This window comes from Pleuronectes platessa, chromosome 3 (genome assembly GCF_947347685.1).
Source record: "Pleuronectes platessa chromosome 3, fPlePla1.1, whole genome shotgun sequence".
Taxonomy (NCBI): domain Eukaryota; kingdom Metazoa; phylum Chordata; class Actinopteri; order Pleuronectiformes; family Pleuronectidae; genus Pleuronectes; species Pleuronectes platessa.
In genome coordinates this window covers 23,121,495-23,138,377 of record NC_070628.1, presented here as the reverse complement: position 1 = coordinate 23,138,377, position 16,883 = coordinate 23,121,495, and the positions used below count along the sequence as shown (strand labels likewise).

The 16,883-nt window shown below is 43.8% G+C and overlaps 1 protein-coding gene and 1 long non-coding RNA gene across 4 annotated transcripts; one reads left to right on the top strand and one right to left on the bottom strand.

The window, feature by feature from the left end:
- Window positions 1–140: 140 nt before the first annotated feature.
- Window positions 141–15,377, bottom strand: micall1a (MICAL-like 1a). 2 transcript variants are annotated; one of them, XM_053417652.1, is made up of 16 exons: window positions 14,442–15,377; window positions 11,448–11,496; window positions 8,375–8,516; window positions 8,071–8,171; window positions 6,701–6,840; window positions 5,754–6,358; window positions 5,618–5,678; window positions 4,990–5,420; window positions 4,258–4,649; window positions 4,035–4,169; window positions 3,763–3,889; window positions 3,511–3,601; window positions 2,930–3,003; window positions 2,582–2,696; window positions 2,445–2,491; window positions 141–2,282 (listed from the first exon to the last, which is right to left on the bottom strand). In XM_053417652.1, the coding sequence occupies exons 1-16, from the start codon at window positions 14,585–14,587 to the stop codon at window positions 2,140–2,142; spliced, it is 2,799 nt and encodes a 932-aa protein (XP_053273627.1). In that variant the 5' UTR covers window positions 14,588–15,377; the 3' UTR covers window positions 141–2,139. The 2 variants fall into 2 exon arrangements, with proteins under 2 accessions (XP_053273627.1, XP_053273628.1); XM_053417653.1 differs by having other exon boundaries at window positions 4,258–4,607.
- On the top strand, window positions 13,978–16,802 carry LOC128431888 (uncharacterized). 2 transcript variants are annotated; one of them, XR_008334673.1, is made up of 3 exons: window positions 13,978–14,020; window positions 14,308–14,396; window positions 16,640–16,802. It is a non-coding gene; the product is annotated as an uncharacterized LOC128431888 (long non-coding RNA). The 2 variants fall into 2 exon arrangements; XR_008334667.1 differs by having other exon boundaries at window positions 13,982–14,099.
- The last annotated feature ends 81 nt before the right edge of the window (window positions 16,803–16,883 follow it).

Genomic DNA, 16,883 nt, shown 5'->3' with positions numbered 1-16,883 from the left:
TCTGTCAACACAAGCCCCTGAATCGAGTTGATTCTGAAAGGGATGAGTGATGGGTGATGACAAAGAGGTAACACCTCTGTACTGTGCTTCAGCTGAGGTTGGGGGATAAAGAGAAGGAAGAACTTGACTTGAAACAAACATTAGATTAACTTGTTTTATTTCTCTGCCTTCCAGTGTCAGTATTTCATATGATCCTGCTGCTGCCGCTTGGGGACAATGTATAGAGCTGCAGAATGACTTGGTTTCAGCTGTAGAGGAAGACAGGCTCAAAGCAGAGATAGTCATACTAGAGTTCAACCATTTAAAATGGAGGACAGACAGACAGACAATCTAAACGACAAAACAGGGACAGCAAGCAGCAAACAATACGGGCATTTACATGAGTTGCAACAATGAAGCTAATCAAATACATGGCACCTGTACAAAATGTCAGTATTCAAACTTGTCTTATCCACTTTTAAGGCAAAAACACAGAAATACACAGAAAGGCATCGTAAAATATAAATTAATGATTGCATATTCTGGTTTTCCACCCAAAAGGTTAAATCTGTTTTGTAGAGTTTTTAAAAGCCAAGTATCTGCCTTCTCTCATACATTATTGCATGTGTGACCTTCCATATTAATAAAACTGTCAGTTATATCATACTTTCTTTAAAGCTGTCCTCTACAACTCGCATTGTCCAAATCCGTCAGACTTTTTAATCCCAGTTTAGTTTCCCATCGCAAACATTCATTAAAGTGTGTCTCAATTCATCCATGTGTTGCATGATGTGCATTTACACACATGACAGCATCACTGAAGGAGCTTAAAACAAGGAAACTACAAACAACCATACTATAGCAGATAGAGGAGCTAAGGGATTACAAATGAAGATCAAGGATAGATGCAACATTTCCTTTCACTAGTACCACAGGCTGAAACCAGACACAACATAAAAGGATTTTTTTTATTTTAATTCAAAAGCATGGTCTTTCAGTTTGAAATCAAGACTTATTGATTTCACGTTCAGATTATGTGATGTTTTCCCTTAAAAAACACTCCGCTCTCACTCCAATAGCCCCTGCTTGTTCTCAGATTTGCTCTGCTTGTTCTCAAACTGTGAGCTTGCATTCAAATATCCTGTGCTCCAGCTTCACACTGCTTCTCTGTTGGTCACATTTTCCCATAACATACTGGAGGGGAAAAAGAAACAGGGCGGTGTCTCATATATTTTTTATAGTTGCTAGCAACAGTTTTCCCATAATGACTTTCATTTTGCCGCTCCATGTTCACCAAGGGGCTCCGCTGGACTCCTTCTCTCGGAGGCTGTCATCTTTTCCTCTTCAAGCACATCAACAGGGACCACCCGAATGGGACTCTCAAACAAGTAAAGCCAGCACATCCATAATGAGGGGCGGGATCATTTCATTTGTTCATTTTAACAACATCTCAAAGTAGATGTTTTAGGTGAAGCAGCAGGAGGAGAAGAGCTGGAAAGTGCAAGAGTGCAAGCATACTGTTTTAAGCAGAAGCAAAGCAAATCTCAGCACAGGGTAATTTGAGTGCAAGCACAAGGTATTGAGTTACAAAAGTTGAATGTGAAATGAATAAGGCCTGCTCCTAAACTGAAAGTCCACACTCTTGAATAAAGATTGGGAAAAAAATAAACAAAAGAGGAGACGTGTAATGAACATGAGCAATTAAGATGAGATTAAATACATTAAAAACTGATGAGTAACAGAGATAAAAACACATCCCACTGACTTCCTCCAAGGTCTCAGAGCTGCTGTGCAATGCAGGAAAAGTGAAGCGAGAACATACAAGTTATCCTCGTCATTTAGAAACTTCACTAGCTTGAAAGGTCAGAGAGCTGAAACTCGCTCGTGTCAGCTCTTAAAGCACTTGAGTTTTTCATACTGTCTGTTTTAACACAAAGGCAAAAGACAATCATCACTGGTCAGACGTTTTTGGAGAAGCATCAAGTAAGATGAGCAGGGGGTGAGTTCTGAGTTGCACTTAAATGTCATTAATAAAATAACACGGTTATTAAAGGACACGTCGTCTCTTCTTCTTGGCCTGATGTGAATCTCTTCTCACATCCTGTTTTATTTTCCTCATGTCCTCTTGGAGGGTAGGGTGAGGACTGTGTCCTCCGCTGTTCAGCTCTTCTCCTTGCGAGGGCTGTGGCTATTGCCTGGTTCTCCTTTATGGCTCAGCCGCTTCAGAACCTTAATGGGTTTGAACTTTGACCCTTTTTTCTTGTGGTGCGGCTGCTGCTCGCTTTCGGGTTCCTTGTGAAAGTCTGATGAGGACGAAAATAAGAAAATAAACCGGATTAAAACTCACTTAAGTAAGAGATGGGGAACAAAAAGGAGTGAGATGCAACTTGTACGTGTTTTATTCAGCGACCGCATTCGTCTGTATTATCTTTCATCTGCTACAAATGGAAAAAATGTATTCCTACCTTTCTTCTTCAGCATGGCCTCCATTAGTTTATCCTCCTCTTCATCCCTGTGACAGAGCAACTGTTAAATCACTGGTAGCTGCAAACATCAACATTCTGTAAATCCTGGGTCAGAATAACTAGCAGTTAGTAATCACCTCTGCCTGTCCTCGTCCATGTTGTTGACAATTTGGTTGCGCTGTTCAATGATGGTGACCAGCTCGGACATTAGCTCCTCGTCCCGGCTCTTGTCCTCCTCAGTCCAGTCTTTCTCTGAGGAACAAAGGGAAGTTGATGGATTATTTGTGGCCTACTAATGTGAATGCCCTGATCAAAGATAGGTTTTAGTGAACACATGTTGAAACATTTTCTTTTTAAGTTTTCTTTTGGTGCAGATATAAGAAAATAGTGGAGAAGTGTGTTATTTGCTATGCATCACTAATAACACACAGGTAATGAATCTAGTTATCCATGTAGCACTCTTCACATGACGAGGCCAAACATACCTGGTTTGTTGAGAAGACACCTCAGCTCATACTCCACATCAGCCTGCCTCTCCTCCAGATTCTGCTGCTTGGCCCTGCACACAACATACAAACTGTTAGAAACTCGTATCTTACAATATACTAGTTTCAACCTGCTTTCTGCAAGGTAAAGAATAACAGAAACAACGACAACATTTAATATTGTACAATGTAATAAGAAAATGACTACATTTTAAATTTCTCTACGTATTTCAATATCATTTATCCTTAGATATCCAGATTTGTGCCAAGCAAGAATCCAACTTGCCCGGCTCCAAGCTATTTCCTTTTGTCCGAACCACAGTGATTCGGACCTGTCAGGGTGACGGAGGAACTACAGGCAGCTATGGACTTGTCTTGTTCTACATGATCATATTTCCTACAGAAAAATGTCTGAACACAATTAATTAGAACCACTGAATCCCATCTTACTCATTAATCAAGAAGCTATTCTACATTTAAATGACTGATGGTGTGAAGTAATCAATATTGCATGTATTGCCATATTATGGGTCAGGTAAAAAAGGTTCAACATCGGCCTCTCTCTGCAGCCTGAAACTTACGTGTAGACCAGCTCTGCTTCTCGTCGGACTAAAAGGTGTTTCTCATGGATCAGAGTGAACCAGTCCACCAACAGGCACTCCTCATCCTCATCTGATATCACAACAAAGGAACAGATACACAATGTCTTATATTTCATTATTATTATTTAAAAGTTCAGCAATCTTGGCTTTTTATATTTTCAGTAATGTTTCAATATTAAATCTAAATGAGTCAAAGAGTCCTTAAAAGAGTTCTTAAAAGCGAGGTGATACCGTTGGGGTTGTCCCTCAGCTTCTTCTCCAGCTCCACTCCCCTCTGCTCCAGCTCATCCAGCTGTTTCTCCAGCTGCGTCATCTCTCCGTGGATGTCCTCCACTGGGATAAACTGATCACTCTGCACCTGGAGGGATGTTTGAATGAGACCGACCATTTACTTCTGTTTTTGATGCAGAACTTTCTATTTTATGCATTTTATTTCTACACTCAAATCTGAATATGTATGAATGAATGTTACACAAACAAGATTCTGTCTTTAGTTTTTGTACTTTGCGTTTGATGAGTGGGAAGCCGTGACCAGGGGCCGGGGGTCTTGCAGGACGAGAGCCTTTTGGTGCTTTGGTTTTAGATTTAGCAGGCGAGGGAGAAGCTTTCCTGTTGAAAGGGTTCTCTTTACAAATCCGCTAAAATGAGAGGAGAAACACGGGTGGATTTATATTAGGTGCAAAGTATTTTGAATAATATAGCTTTATTTGGAGGTGATCCTATTACCTTGCTGTGTGACGGTGTGGCTCCGGAGGCCAGTGGGCTGGGGGTCGTTGAGGGTCTTGGTGGAGGGGCTCCAGCCCCTTGTGTCCCCATACTGCGACTGGTCTGTGGGGTGGCTGGAGCTGAGCTGGCGTTTGAAATCATAGGACCAGGGTACGGGCTGGGGGAGGGATGAAGCAGGTGTTCGTTTGTGGAGGAGGAAGGCAAGTCCGAGGGGTCGCATGGTGAGCAAATGGAAGGCTCTGAGATACTCTTGGTGAAGGTGTGTTCCTGGTCCCTGCTGGCACTGCCACCCAAAGGTGGCTGGGAGGAGCTGTGGTCCGAGCCCGAGGACAGACTCTCTATGCTGAGAGCTGGAGAGGGAGAGCAAGAGGAAGGCTGAGAGTGAGGAAAAACTGAAGAGGGAAGAAGATTCAGTAAAAAAAAGAGAGCAAATAATGGAGAAATAAAAGAGGAATCAAAGTTGTAGATTGAGATGGAGACAGGATGGAGAAAAGAGCAAAGAACATTTAACATCAAGATTTGGGATAGAGGATATTTTTTCGTTTCATTATCTAACTGCAAATACAAGAGTCATTATTCCATGTCATCTGCTCTGAAATGCCACCGTTTTAAATCGCAGGGTCATTTTATACCTGCAAGTATTCCCATCTTTGCCAAGAACAAAATTATTTATGTGAGAGTTTGAATAAAATCTTTGATGAGTTTTACGTTTGCGGTTCTGATCAAACAGACCTTGGGTACCAGCAGCGGGCTGCGGCGCCCGTGGTGCTGGACGACGTTTCTTGCTCTTTGCACTCCCGGGGCTGGCAGAGCGCGATGAACTCCCTCCACCAGGGGGAGTGTCGGCACCTGTTGTGTCAGCCGCTGGAGAGATGCTGTACCACGGGTGACTCGCCACCACTATGGATGGAATCGCACCTCCTTCACCCCCCTCTAGTTCCTCTGCCTCGTTGTTTTCATCGTCATCATCGTCAAATGGGTTGGCGGGCGGAGGCGGTGTGCTGGGTCTGGAGCCGTCCCCTTTGAGAGAGGACAGAGAGCCTGCATTGGGAGGTGTTGCCAATCCGGCAGGGGGAGGGGGAGGGGCTTTCTTCTTCTTGGATTCTGATTGGACGAGGGCGAGCCAAGGTGGGTCTTTAGGTTTATGGGTGCCACTGGACAGGCTGGACAGTGAAGACACACAGATAGGGATGGAGGGGTCACAGAGGGGAAGACAACCAAACAGCTAAACAGAGGCATGGATGACAACTCATACATGCTGTAACAAGATTTAATTCAGAGAATCACTGGGCTGATATGAGTCATGTATGTGAAATGGTGGCAATGGACAGGAGGAGGCATTTTAAAGAAACTGATCTACCTTCCAGGAGACTGGGATCTCTCTCGAGGTTTGGGAGGAATTGGAGGCTTCAGATGTTCCCCTGTGATTTCAGATAAAAGGCGAGGATTAGTATAAATTTGTACATAACTTTAGAAAAGTTGCAACGAGCACACACCAACTGCAAGGCCGTCTGTCGTACGGGGGAGTCGAACCCGAGGGGCAGGACGAGGAGGAGGAGTGGGTTCAGTTACTCTGCGAGGCGCTGGAACCGGCCGACTGACACCCTCATTATTACTGACAGGCGTAGAAGGAACGTCTCCGTTGGTTATATATTTGACCGGTGTTTGAATCTCCTCCTCTTTCTCTCCCTCTTCCTCCTCTTCATCGCTCTCGTCAAAAGGGTTGGGGGGAGAAGAGGAACGTTGTGTCTCCTCTGTCGCTCCACTGTCTTCTATGTCTTTTGCTTCTTCCAAAACGTCTGTTGTATTTGTTGTAACAGGAGTGATAGTGGCTGGGACACTGGTAGGCATGTCAGTATCATTTGTTCGGCCTACTGGGGATGGAGTCTTAGCCTGGTCCCTCACAGAGGGCGAGGTGTGAGGAGTCGTGCTGCGACCAATCCTGGCAGACGGAAGCACCACTGGTTTCTTACTGATGTCTGGTCGGCCATTCTGGTTGGCTAAAGCTTGTCTTGTGAGGTGATGTGTGCAGACCAACGACCCAGCGTCGCTCACCAATTTGTAAGATCCAGGAAGGAGAGTGCTGTGACACTCTGTGCACCTGAGAAAACGACACAGGAAGAAAGTCAGATCTTTAACAGGTCACAAAGAGGGACAGTTATTGAAATACTGAAATACATTAGACCTCCAGAGTTGGGCTTTCACGATATCAGATTTTCACGACTATAATGGACAAAAGTAGCAATGATAACTATATTGACGTGATAGAAAGTACTATCGCGATTCTTTGATATAGATTATGACTCGTGTACATGGTATTATTAAAAGCTCATTATTACACCTGTATCAATAAATAATTGCCAATATCTGGATATCTCTAGACAGCTCTAGAGCATTTCACTCAGTCCATGTAACACACAGTTACTGTAGCTGTGGGATTCACCTGAAGCAGTTGCGATGGTAGAGCTTGCCGTCCACCAGAAACCTCTGCACCAGGTGGACGTGTTTCTGGCAGGCAGCGCAGGTGCTGCTCAGCGAGCTGCGCTGGACCGCTTCTCCACCCGTCTGCGAGGGCTGGCTCGGCTAGTGCAAGTTACAGGGACGTTGTTCGCAGAGGGGGACGGGGTGGAGACATCAGGGGAAGGGGGGGAAGATGGAGAGTAATGGGGGAGGGGGGAGGGGGAGATCAAACACGGAGTCAGGATTTGAGGATGTGGATTAGCGATCATCGTGTTAGGCTATCTACTTCTGCGTGGTTACTGCAACATCTACTGCTCGTTGTTTCACGTGCTTTGCTACTGCATTTCAGTTTTTCATTTTAACACACAATCTCTGATCAACTCAAAATTTGTTATCATGATGTATTTAAGTGTTTATTAGTAAATAAAATCCAAACAGCTGGGGTTAGTGATTCTGCGAGTCACACGTTGTGGATATAACTGATATTCAGGGATGATATATCTGTTTTTGGGGGGTTGAGTAAATAATGTAAAGGGGTTAGAAGCAGCATATTCAGAAACTTGGCACATAGTGTTAGGATATTGCAATGGTTAGTCTTTTATGTAAAATATAAGATATGTTGTTTTTTTAAAGACTGACCTAACAGTTTAGCTTTCACCTCCTAGCCCACCCCCCAACCCCCATCCTACTGCCTAGGTTCGGGATCAGAGAGTGGAGGGGGGATCAGATGTGAAGAGGAAGAAGAACAGGAAGAGGAGGGAGTGGAATGGATTTCCATCTGAACTGGGGTCGGGAGGGGTGGAGGCTGAGGTGGAGGAGGGGGGCAGTACATTGGAGTGTGAGGATGGAGGTAAGAAGTTGAAGGCATGCGAAAGAGAAGAGAGACAGGATACAGAGGCTATCTTTATAGAATTACTCTACCTCTGTCGCTTTGGTTACCCCCCGCTGTGCAACACAAAGCCCACAAGAGGAAGTAGTACTTATAAAATACGTATGTGGATATTGTACATTGTTGTACTGGGATGGGATTTGTATTGTCCAGATCTGATGAGTTAATACCCCCAGAATAGTACATGCAGAATTACAATTAGATATTCCAAGGCTTCACACACACAGCAGTATGCAACAAAACAATGTGAGGCTTCACTGTACTTCAGGACACTGTAAACAAAACATTACTTACAGCTTACCAACAGGCAGCTCCGTACTGTCATCATGCAGGGCTTACTGTGTAGAGTTAAGTGTGGCCCAAAGTCTAATAAGTCTTAGAAATTTAGAGAGAAGTCAACACATGCACAAGGGGAATAACTGGTCGTAACTTTGCCCTCTCCTCGTGCATAGTGTTGTTCTTACCTCAGACTCAACCACTTTGTCCTCCAAAGGGGTCAAAGGTCTTTTCTGGGCCGGCTCATTATAACCAACAGAACTTGGCCTCTTCATGCAAGGTGGGTTCGCTGCAAGAGAGGACGTAGAGGGAATCAGTTAAATGCGAAATACAGTAAAATCCTTTTTGTAAATTGTAATATCCCTGTCTTCATTTAATGAATACATCTGTAAAGAATGGGGATTGAATAACAGGATTCAAACCCAGATATCAAAAGTATTTTATGGAGTTCACATCGCTACAAATCCAATCCTGCTGAATTAAGCAACAAACCTTGAGATTTGTTGTTGAAGAAGTTGTAATACTGGGAGACATAGGTAATGATACTGAGCCGGTCAGGCACTTTCATGGACACCATGTCCTCTGGGTCCAACAGGGCGGGAATCCCCAGCTGTGTCTCGGCCACTTCAAATGCCTACAATATGGAGAAGACAGAGAAAAGGGGAAAGAAGGGAGTTAACAGGAGATGTAGATAGGGCAGGAGATAAGAAAGAGACTAAAACACTATAGGCCCAGGATGTACAGGGGGGGGTTTCCATTAACAGGAAGGTTGGTGGTTCTATGTGTGAGTGAGGTGTTAAAGAGAAAGTGCTGCACATAGACACATTGTATGAGTGTGAATGGCAAAATGTAAGCGCTGTGAGCAGTCATCAAGACTTGAAGAGAGTTATATGATTACAGACCAGTTACCATTTTTATCAGTGAGTCTACATTCATGCAAATCATTTAAATATAGTCAAAGTCAGGGATCTGATCATAGTGATATCTCTTCACTCTAACCAGGTGAATGAATAATGAATGATATGAAGTAATCACACAGGAAAAACAGTGACAGAGGGGTCTGTGCATTACCATGACTTTTTCATATAGAATGTCACATTGCTTCAAGCTGCATAAACAAAAGTCCATTTGCCTTCATTGTACTGGGGAGGCAGACACCTTAGCAGATGAAAGTGAAACTGTATGCATCGCTGCAGGTTTTGCTTTTATCATTATTCCTCTAAATGAGGCTATCAAATATAACAAGGTACAGTTACATTGCTGCTAAAGGTTTTCATCAAATTAAAACTTAAATCTAGGTATTTACAAAAGTCTGCTTAAATGTCTTGGTGTAAACATATAGAACCTGAGGGCAGAATAATCTTTGTTGCATGCATGTGTGCAACAGAGCAACATGCTCACCAAAGCCCACTAACCAGCAGATACTTGGTGCCCTAAATAGTCTAACTCTGCTGCCAAAACATTAGTCATTTGCTCGCTATGTTATTTGGGTTTGTTCTTTGAGGCTAACCATCACTCAGATAAAGAAATACCATTGAAGACCTGAGAGAGCGGGTTAGGTTACACAACACAATACTTATTGGAGTTACACAACAATGACGTAACTCAAAAAAGGTAACAAATGGTCAACATCTATCAAAACGTTTTGTACAAATAATCCCTGCTTTACAGATTTTCGAGACCTATTTACTGACCACAGACCAAAACAAAACCCACTGGTGCTCTGACTGAGGATGCCAATAGCTCACACATGAACCTACTTCAGTTCAAATCAAGATACTTAAAAAAGAAAATTAGGTAAGTGTTGTTGTTCGGATGACGACTCAATGATGATGATGATGAGTAATGCTCCTTCCGGAATGATGTTGTAATGCTCGTATCAGACTGACTAAACCCCGCCTTCATGCAGCTCAGGTAGTTAACAGTACATTGAATATGGAACTTTATTTCAGAGGGCAAAATATTTTAGTTAAATATAGTCAAAAATTTACAAAGGATCTCAGCAGAATGTGATTTTGCGGTTTTGACATAAAAATATTTGGTCAACCAAGAATTGAAGTTAGGATGCTTAAGTAGCTAGCCCCAGCCCATCCCTTCAAGTAATACCACTTTGTACCTCCATAGGCGATAGTGAGTTTCAGTCGGCCCCAAGTCCAAAATGAGAGGAGGCTATGAACCTGTGTCGCAGTCATCATCTCCTCGAGGGGTCGGTGAGATGCCCATGTTAGATTGTGAACTATTAAAATGGCTCTACGATCTGCCTTTACATAGAGATCATTAGAACCATGCTACAGTGTACATATATATATATATTAATTCAATCATTCAGTCCAACCTGACTCCGTAGCTCTCTTCGCTCTCTCTCTCTGTCTCTTACGCTGACACGCTGACACTTACACACCGACTCAGCTGAGGTCTCTAACCCACAACAGTTTAAACGTTGATTTGTTTGTAACCACCGCCAGATAATCAACAGAGATCAACACATGAGGAACGATACTTTTCTTAAATGAGCAGCTGCCCATATTGATTATAATATTCATGATATTCTTAATATACATAACATGTATACATATATACATAATAAACATGATAGGAGGGCTCAAGCCTCAGGATAGGCGAGGATCAGCGGATAATGGATGGACTTTTACTGCATAATGTAATTCAGTGCAAGTCATCACTACTGACACTAAGAGATCGACCTTTGACAGCAGTCTCACATGAACAGGGAGTATTCAGTGTACCATGATCTCCTGTATTAAAACGTCTATAAGAAAAGTAATCCAAGGAGAGAGTCAACTGTGAACAAATTCAAGGAGCTCACATCTGGCAATTACAGAATACAATCTGACCTAGAAGCTTGGCATGCTCTTTACATTACCCGTCGTGGATTACCTTCTAGGGCTTAGGCCTTATGGAGTCAGTACTTTACAGCCAGCATACCAGGAGTGTATTTCTGCTGCTACCACCAGTCGCCTCACTCTCCCTGAGAGCTGCTGTATAAAAAGAATGTAAACAGCCGCAGAGAGTTGCCAGAGCTCTAGTCATACTGAAATGAGGAGACTCCCAATTCATCCCTCAATATTCTGTTGGTTTACAGATGGTGTGGAAAAAGCCAACACGGAAAGTATTATTAAAAAAAAAACTTGGATTCAATCTACTTGCAAAATTACTTAGTGCAAATTCAGCCCTCTTACGCTTTAAATCTTCTCTATGTGGTCTCAACAGGCTTACGTCAAGGATTTGATTATTTTTCCCTTTTTTCTTTTTTGGAGGATGAATCCTCTGGTTTCATCCCTCTTTGGCCTCATCAGGATTAGGTGACACTTTTCTCCACAGGGTCGAATACACTGACGTCACACCCACCACGACTGAATGAAATCATTGAACGTAATAATTTTATGGATGAGTGCAGCACAGGCAGAAACAAATTCAACGCCTTAGGCTGAGTGACAGATAATAGCTGGGCCTCAGGTGATTAAACACGCCACAGTGACATTACCACCATCACATGATTATAGAGCATCGTTCGAAGCTCAAAACATACAGCTGTAAACTGACTCACCAGTCGGTTGTTGTCGTAGACGTTCTCTTTGGACAGCACACCAAAGTCTCTGGAATGACGAAAGGGAGTAGATGTTAAAATTCAAATGAACATTTGGTACAGATATACAGCTTGCAACACCTCAACTCGTGGTTTCTGCTCTGAGGCCAAGGACAGAATAGAGGATCATAAAGACGTGACTGACCATGTTGATCCAGGACAGTACTGCATTTAGCTGGCTGGCCTATTTCCTCTTATGCTATTAACCATCAAAACGCTATTATTGGCTTGACAGCGTGACAGGAAGAAATGGTGAGTGGTATGGCTTCCCAGCTCCTAGAAACAACTGGTCCCACATCAATGATTCTTGATATGAACAACTGCCAGGACAAAAGGAAAGAAGTGCTGGCGCGAACAGGAGTGATGGGGCTGATAATTACAAGGCTGGGCTTTGAAAATCCTGGAGCGATGGAACAAATGCCAGAGCTCTCCCCAGTAAACATCCTGCAGTAAAACTGGAAATGTCTAAGGTGTTTCTGGGATGAAACTGCAGTTTTGTGCGTAAGTAAATTCATGTTGATTTAAGTGTCTCGCAGTACGACAACAGTGGGGTGGAAAAGAAAAATATAAACATGGCGACCCCAGTGTGAGCTTGTGGAGTCCATGTGGAACTTTCAACAAGGCAAAACCCCTATGAATGAGCTCCGTGTTGGAGCGGCACAAAGTCACCTCTGTTCTCTATAATCTAGTTCCCATGGTCACAGACCCACTGAGCAGCAGATCTTATATCAAGATGATGTCAAAACAAGTCCACTGTGTCATGTCTGCCAACATAACCAGACGGAAGTACAGCAACCTAAAGAAAACACTGCCAAAACTGTCCCTGGAAGTTCAACACATTTTGAGACTCACAGGGCAGACAGTGCCAGCCGATGGCGGAGTGATGTGTGGGATCTGCACTGCAAACCTAATCCACTGTGACTCAAGAGTCTCGCTTCGAGGTGTATTTTCGGAGAGAGTACTTCTATTGAACAGAGAGTCTGTGTGAGTGTGCACTGTGTGACAGTCCTTTAATATCCACATGATCAAAACCTGAGTGAACCAGTATATCCGCTATATTTGGTTCAGTCAGGTGGTAAATTTGTGCTGGAGCAAAGAGGATTGAGATTCAGTGATGTTGTGACAGTCAAACATGAAGCCTATAAATACATAATAATCTATAGTTTCACTAGAGAAGTGGTCGAGACTAAACGAGCAGTGCTAAACCGCGAGATGATCAGGAGCTCTACATGAACACAACTGACTTTAAATGCCCTGTCCCATGTAGTTTGGTTAATGACTAGACATGAATGGTTTATCGAAGTCGGATCTAATCCCGCTCCAATTGGCTGAGAGACAGTAGAAAAATGAGATAAGGCCATTTGCCGAGCTAACGTCTCTCCTCTGGGCCCATGGGTGTGTTTTGATGACTCCGCTCGGTGCAGGGTGGCTCTCTGTTGGCCTGGCCCAGCATTAGAGTCAAATCCAGTTTGACAGGGCGAGGTCTCAGCCGCAGATTAGCCTGACGGACTGTCTGTCTGGATCAGAGCACTGAGGGCTGGACAGGGAGGCATGCCGGGACACAAATTGGAGAGGCAACGCTCGAAAGTTGGGTGTTGAGGATTTCTCCGTTGTTGTGCTTGGAGCTCTACTGCTGCGACGAGTACGTAGATATATTCCATTTGACTGACTTGTACTCAAGAGACTGCTCCACAGTGAATGTTTACTCTGCTCCCATCCAAGCATGATTCCAAACTGTTCACAAAAGTCTGTCCCACCTGTGAGGTGAACAGTGTGACCAAGACACTCATCGTCTACAACCATCACATCAGACCACGTTTCCCCTCCAGGACAGAGCAGGCACACAACAGGCCATGTACTGAGTGGTTTAACACAGTCCTCCTACAACAGCTAGGGGTCACCGAGTTGTTTCAGTCTGAATCAAACTACTAATCCTCATGCTGTCCACAGGCGGCTCTACCCACTGAGAAACACAGGGCCACACTACAGCCATGTTACGCTACAGGGAGCTGGTGCTTTTCTAGAGATATCCACATGAATGTCAGTCAGTGTGTGTATTCTATCACACTGCAAATACCGGAGATGTTTCTAATCAAATTAGTACAAAAAGGTCTACAGACATATTTCAACCAGGCACAACATGGCCCACCTTATCTGGGTGATGGAATTCCTGTGTCTGTCAGGACACAGCAAAGGCTGATCGAACTCACCTATGAACTCTAGATGAGCTATCAGCTGTAGGTCAATAAGTTAGTCTGTCATTTACAGTGTTTTGGTCTGTACCAGAACAATGGAGAGTCATCACTTCCTCGTCCCTAAAATGAGCCTTTTGAAAACACACTGACACTGCTGTTGTGCTCTGTGGTGGCTTCTGTACAGCGTGTGTGTGTGTGTGTGTGTGTGTGTGTGTAGGTGTAAAATGCAGAGAGGAGGGGCGTGTTGTTACAGACAGGGTACGACTTGTCAGCCTGGGTTAATTACAGCACACTGACCTCTCGCTCACTCTACAGTACTGATTCTAAATATCTCTACTGGTGATTATGTCTACGATTAAATTACATTATCATACGTTACACTGTCGATTAATTTAACAGTGATTGGAATTTTTCATATGTAAGCATTCGTACTTTAATATCAGATTAACATATTTAAAACTATAAACAACTGAAGTTTTAGGTGCTTTACATAATCTCAGACAAACACAGAATAATCTATAGCACAGATGAGATCCCTACTGAGTCAGTTGTGTTTTACTTATGTATTATTATTATTATTACCCTGAGTAGATGATCATAGTAATAATTTCTGTATTTTACTACAGAAAACCGTGTGAAGGCTGTCAACCTTTGACTGGGGCCAGTCCACAACCAGTTCCTTGCAGTGGTAAAACGCCTGTAAACTGATTATCAGGTTAGTGGGCATCGGTGATACATGGTCTGACTTCAGGCTACTTACATCAGATCTGGTCTGAAGCGGTGGATTATGGCACAGAATGCCAAACCGTCCCTGAAGGACGTGGACATGTCCTTTATTTCCACATCGTTGTAGTTGTCACACTGTATCCGACACCACTCCTGCAGAGCCTTCAGGGATCCCATCATGCTGTCACTGTAATCTTCTGCTCAAATAAAACCACGTCGTCCTCGTTTGTCTTGCCTCGGAGGAGACAGTGAAGACAGTGAAGACAGTGGGTTTGTCTCCGGTCATGAACGAGTCGTCGCCTGTGAAGAGGCGACACACATCCAGACAACACCCGATGTCTCACTACATTCATCCACAGCCAGTGAGTCACGTTAAACAGCTAGCCCCGCTCGCTAGCTACATGTTGGCTAACTTTGGCAACTACAACACGCATTATTCCTCCAGGTTTATCTCGTGGACCGGGTTCTCCACGCAGCGAATAACGTAACAGAGACTACACCGGGACCTTGAGCAGAACAACCGGGTTAAAACACGACTGGCGTCCTGAGTTCATGGCGGAGGCTCTGCCAGCAAAGTTCCTCACGTAGCCAAATTAGCTAACGTCAACCAGCCACGTTAGCCTGCTGCTAGCTGCTGGTGCAGGGCTGGTGGTACTGGGTGTGCTCCTCGGTCTCCGCTGAAGGAGCGATGGTGCAGGTCCACTGGACACTGGGTGATAGTTCCCTCCTGGTGGACACGCAGCTCGGGGGTTTGGTCTGGTGGTGCACTGGTTTCAGCGGCTGTTAAAACCCCGGATACAGAGTGCAATGTCCGGTGCGGTTCTCCTGACGTCCTCTCTGCGATAACAACATTAAAGCAGAGTGCTACACACAGTTGTGGCTGATGGAGGCAGCCCGGTGCCGGTGCTCAGCCACGCTACTAGCTGCATCCAGAGGGGCGCTGGCAGCGTCTCTGCCACTCAGTGTCAGGCTGCTGGTCGCCCTTGTGTCCAGCTGGGGGAGCAGCTGAGTCGATGAGTACGGGGAGCCAAGAGTGCCATCTGTCGTTCCTGATTGTTTTCCCACCGCTTTATTGATAAAAAGTGATGCTCTTTTCCCACTGGTTTTCCATAATTTCATGAGCTTTTCCTTGGTCTCTTTTTTAATCATCAATAAAAAATGTACAAGATAAGATAAGATCATTATTTATTAGTCCCACAATGGGGAGTGCTGCTTAAGTGGTACAGCACGGCCCCAATATAGACATCGGTAAAGTAGTAAGAGGTAAAGATGCAATGCTTATAAATGCAAGGTAGTACCAAAGTATATATGGAATATAGATAATATATACAGTGTAAATTGAATCGTACAGTGTGAAAATATGTACAGCGAAACGGATTGCACATCCACCATGATTTGGACAGGCAGAAATGAATATTGCACACTTAAAAGGTGAAGCCTGAGTCTATAGTGCAGGCCAAAAATTGGTGTGTGTGGTATACTGGGAGCAGATCGGGTTGTACGGGGCTACAGCTGCAGGAAGGAAGGAACTGCAAAACCCCTCCGTCAGACACTTTGGGAGGATCGGTCTGTCGTTGAAAGAGCTGCCCGGTGATGTGATGTAGTCATCAGGGGTTGGAACTCAGTGTGCATCAGATATGACAGCTTGGCCTTTATTCTCCTCTGTCCCACCACCTCCACTGGGTTACGGGAGCTGGCCCTCTTACTCAGTCTATCCAGCCTCGTCCTGTCAGCGACTGAGATGCTGCTGCCCTTGCAAACCACACATCATAAAAGGTCAAATGAACAATCATACGTAACCGTTATAAAATATCCATAATGTAGAATGAACACCACATATTACTACACAAGGGATCTATGTTGACATATGTATATATATATACATATATCAACATATATATATATATATATATATATATATATATACGAAATGTGCTCTCACTAGTGAGTCTTGGTTTTTGTGTTGCCGCAAGAACTGATTCCCCACTGTGTGTTAAATTCCTCCTTAATTATTTCCGGGTCTAGTACTGGGTATGCAGGGCAGAATCGCAATTTAAACTATTAATCCCTGCTAACAATAAAGAACATAAATAAACACAGAGAATGGAATAGATTTAAATCCACCTTGGGTTTTGTATGGCTAGTTAAAGAGGATTGGAATCTATGTATCAATGAAAACTGCTTACCACTGTCTTATCTATGTATCTCTGTTATTTCTTTTAATTCCAAAAGGTCTATAGCCTCAGAAATACATGATCTACAGCCTTGATGTGGATCATTTTGGTGTTATTTCTGGACAGTGGGAGGAAGTGTTGAAGCATCATCTTCATCATCATCATCATCATCATCATCATCATCCTCATCATCTAGGGGGAATGTTGGAGAGAAAGAGGCTCAGTTTGTGAGTAATGAGGGAGTGTGGTGGTTCAAAGTCTCAATGTGAATAACATGAAAACAGAGGCAGGAAAATATGGCA

Bases quoted from the DNA above. Each gene is read 5' to 3' on its own strand.
- micall1a (XM_053417652.1), bottom strand. From the start codon at position 14,587: ATGATGGGATCCCTGAAGGCTCTGCAGGAGTGGTGTCGGATACAGTGT. The intron at 8,517-11,447 runs GTGAGTCAGTTT...TCCATATTGTAG, and splicing joins TCTACGACAACAACCGACTG to GCATTTGAAGTGGCCGAGAC. The intron at 5,421-5,617 runs GTAGATCAGTTT...TTCACTGTCCAG, and splicing joins AGATCCCAGTCTCCTGGAAG to CCTGTCCAGTGGCACCCATA.